We start from the raw sequence: 2,500 nt of genomic DNA, 5'->3' as shown, positions 1-2,500 counted from the left end.
ATTAGTTAGATGAGAAGTTTTAACATGTTAACGATAGGGCTGTTTTGGATCGGGTGTATAGCCAAGCGCTATAAGCCTGATCACCCGGCGCGCCAGCCAGGAGGATAGCCACGACAAAATATCATCTCATCCCCGGTGGCTGATGCTGCCACCACTTGACGTGATATCTTGTCGCTTGTCCTTAAGGGGTTAAACATAGGCAAACATGTATAATAGGCATATCAGCAGATTAAGAATCTCCATTAAGATTTAAATGTTATATCTAATTGTGGCAGGAATTTTTATCCTCAAGAAAGATACTTGATTATTTCTTGAGAAGAATATCCATGTGAGACAATTAGTAATCATGTCTTATGTTTTCATTCTTGTCTACATGCATTCCATATCCCTTAACCAATGTAGTATGTGTTAATCCAGTTATTACCCTTCTATCCACTAATCCTTTTTACAATTTACAGGATCCAAAGAGAACGGGCAAGCAGGAAGTGGGGGGGAAGAGGATGGGAGCGGCACACCACCTGTCCCACCACGGAGAAAAGACAAGCGGAGACACAACACTCCTCCGAGACCTCAGTCGAACGGCCTGCCTCCCACGCCAAAAGTCCATATGGGGGCTTGCTTTTCAAAGGTATTGTAGTTGTTACTTAACTATTCATTTATTTCTTAGTATTAGTGTTTCCTGTGCTGGATTTTATTTTGTCTGATAAGGGAGGAAGTGCATTATTGGAAGGATACTAGTGTATTAACCCACTCACGACGGGGGCATTCCAGCCTTGAATGTCTTAATGCCGGGGCGTTCGAATTATTAGGCCTAAATCAATTAAATGGCTGGCACAATACTGTGCCGCTCGGCCACTGGGCTTTTGAATGAGCGGTACAGTACTGTACCACTCATTCAAAAGCCCAGTGGCCGGGCGGCACAGTATTGTGCCAGCCATTTAATTGATTTAGGCCTAATAATTCGAAAGCCCCGGCATTGTGACATTCAAGGCTAGAATCCCCCCGTCGTGAATGGGTTAATGGTAGGATTTCTTCTGCACTTTTGGTCTTAGAAGATGGAAGTATTTCTCAAGTAAATTTCTACATTTATCTGAATGAGAGGGCTTTTGATGAGTGTATGTTTTAAAATAGTTGTTGCTAAAATTTGATAATATTATATAAAGAGAAAAGAAAATAAGATGTAGTGTCTGCTTTGGACAGTTTTCAAGGCATCAGTGTGATTTGTACATTGTATAGGTGACAGGTTCTTTGTCAGCACTGTTCCAATGAATATTTGATTGATGATATATTTTTTAATATCCAGAAGGTACCTGTGTCCTGCAATGAGAATTGGTAGACCCCATTTTCAGGGATTTTGAAAAATAGTAAAATGTCCATGAACATTAGATATTTGTTGCTTGAGTATTATACTGCACAGTGTTCAGTGCACAGTAAGATGTAAAAACAATTCATGTTATCCAAGGAAGTGGTAACATGAATATAGATTCAAGAGTGTTTCAATATGAAAATGTCTAATTTTTACTTTACAGGTGTTTAATGGTTGCCCACTACATATCCACTGTACTGCGTCATGGATACACCCAGACACTCGCGATCAGCACATTCTGATTGGAGCCGAGGAAGGGATATACACACTAAATCTCAATGAGCTACACGAAGCAGCCATGGAACAGCTATTGCCTACTAGAACCACTTGGATGTTTGTCATAAAGGACGTGCTTATGTCCATATCAGGTACAGCTTATTTTATTTTTATTATTATTTTTTTTTTTGCCTGTTATTTTTCATTTGTATGTTATGTATGTTGATTATCTGTTTACTGTTTATATATATAAATATATACATTTCTCTCTCTCTCTCTCTCTCTCTCTCTCTCTCTCTCTCTCTCTCTCTCTCTCTCTCTCTCTCTCTATATATATATATATATATATATATATATATATATATATATATATATATATATATATATATAATTAATGAATAGGGAGTAAAGATTTTAATAGATTTGAAGAGAAAATTTGTGTTTGATTCTTTAGTGTAGATGATTTCTCATTCTTTCTCAATTTTAACTTATAGGTAAAGGACCATATCTCTATCGTCATGAGCTGATTGGTCTTCACAACCGACATTTGCACAAGTTCTCGCTCCCCATGAACAAAATTCCAGAGAAATTCCTGCCGAGAAAATATGCAATCACGACTAAGGTAAACGAGCGCTTGGCAGTATTACTCCATTATGTTTTCATGATATTCCCACTCCTTTTTTCTTTAGAAAAAAATTATAATTGTTTCTGAGTTACTTGTGAAGCGTTTCAGTACTGTATTTAGATTACATAGAGTTCAGATCAGATAAAAAAAAAAAAGTTCATATCGAGCTGCTTTTGATCAGCGTGATGTGAACCAATGTTATGGATAATGAATATATAACACATCACGTTTTCCTCAGGTTCCAGATACAAAAGGGACTTTGCGATGCTGCGTAGGCCGTAATCCCTACAATG

At 37.6% G+C, this 2,500-nt stretch overlaps 1 protein-coding gene across 12 annotated transcripts in view; it reads left to right on the top strand.

The window, feature by feature from the left end:
• Positions 1-2,500, top strand: part of hppy (MAP4K3-like protein hppy) — an 80,352-nt gene that overhangs the window by 61,893 nt on the left and 15,959 nt on the right. For all 12 annotated transcript variants that reach the window (XM_043004095.2, XM_043004091.2, XM_043004089.2 and 9 more), the window contains 4 exons: positions 459-628; positions 1,530-1,734; positions 2,077-2,204; positions 2,446-2,500. The exon at positions 2,446-2,500 is cut by the window's right edge and continues 86 nt beyond it. In XM_043004095.2, the coding sequence (XP_042860029.1) occupies positions 459-628; positions 1,530-1,734; positions 2,077-2,204; positions 2,446-2,500 (558 nt within the window). The remainder of the gene's footprint in view (positions 1-458; positions 629-1,529; positions 1,735-2,076; positions 2,205-2,445) is intronic.

This window comes from Penaeus japonicus, unplaced genomic scaffold (genome assembly GCF_977035675.1).
Source record: "Penaeus japonicus unplaced genomic scaffold, GWHDUDI00000001_assembly GWHDUDI00000023, whole genome shotgun sequence".
Classification (NCBI taxonomy): domain Eukaryota; kingdom Metazoa; phylum Arthropoda; class Malacostraca; order Decapoda; family Penaeidae; genus Penaeus; species Penaeus japonicus.
This window is presented reverse-complemented; position numbering and strand designations above follow the sequence as displayed.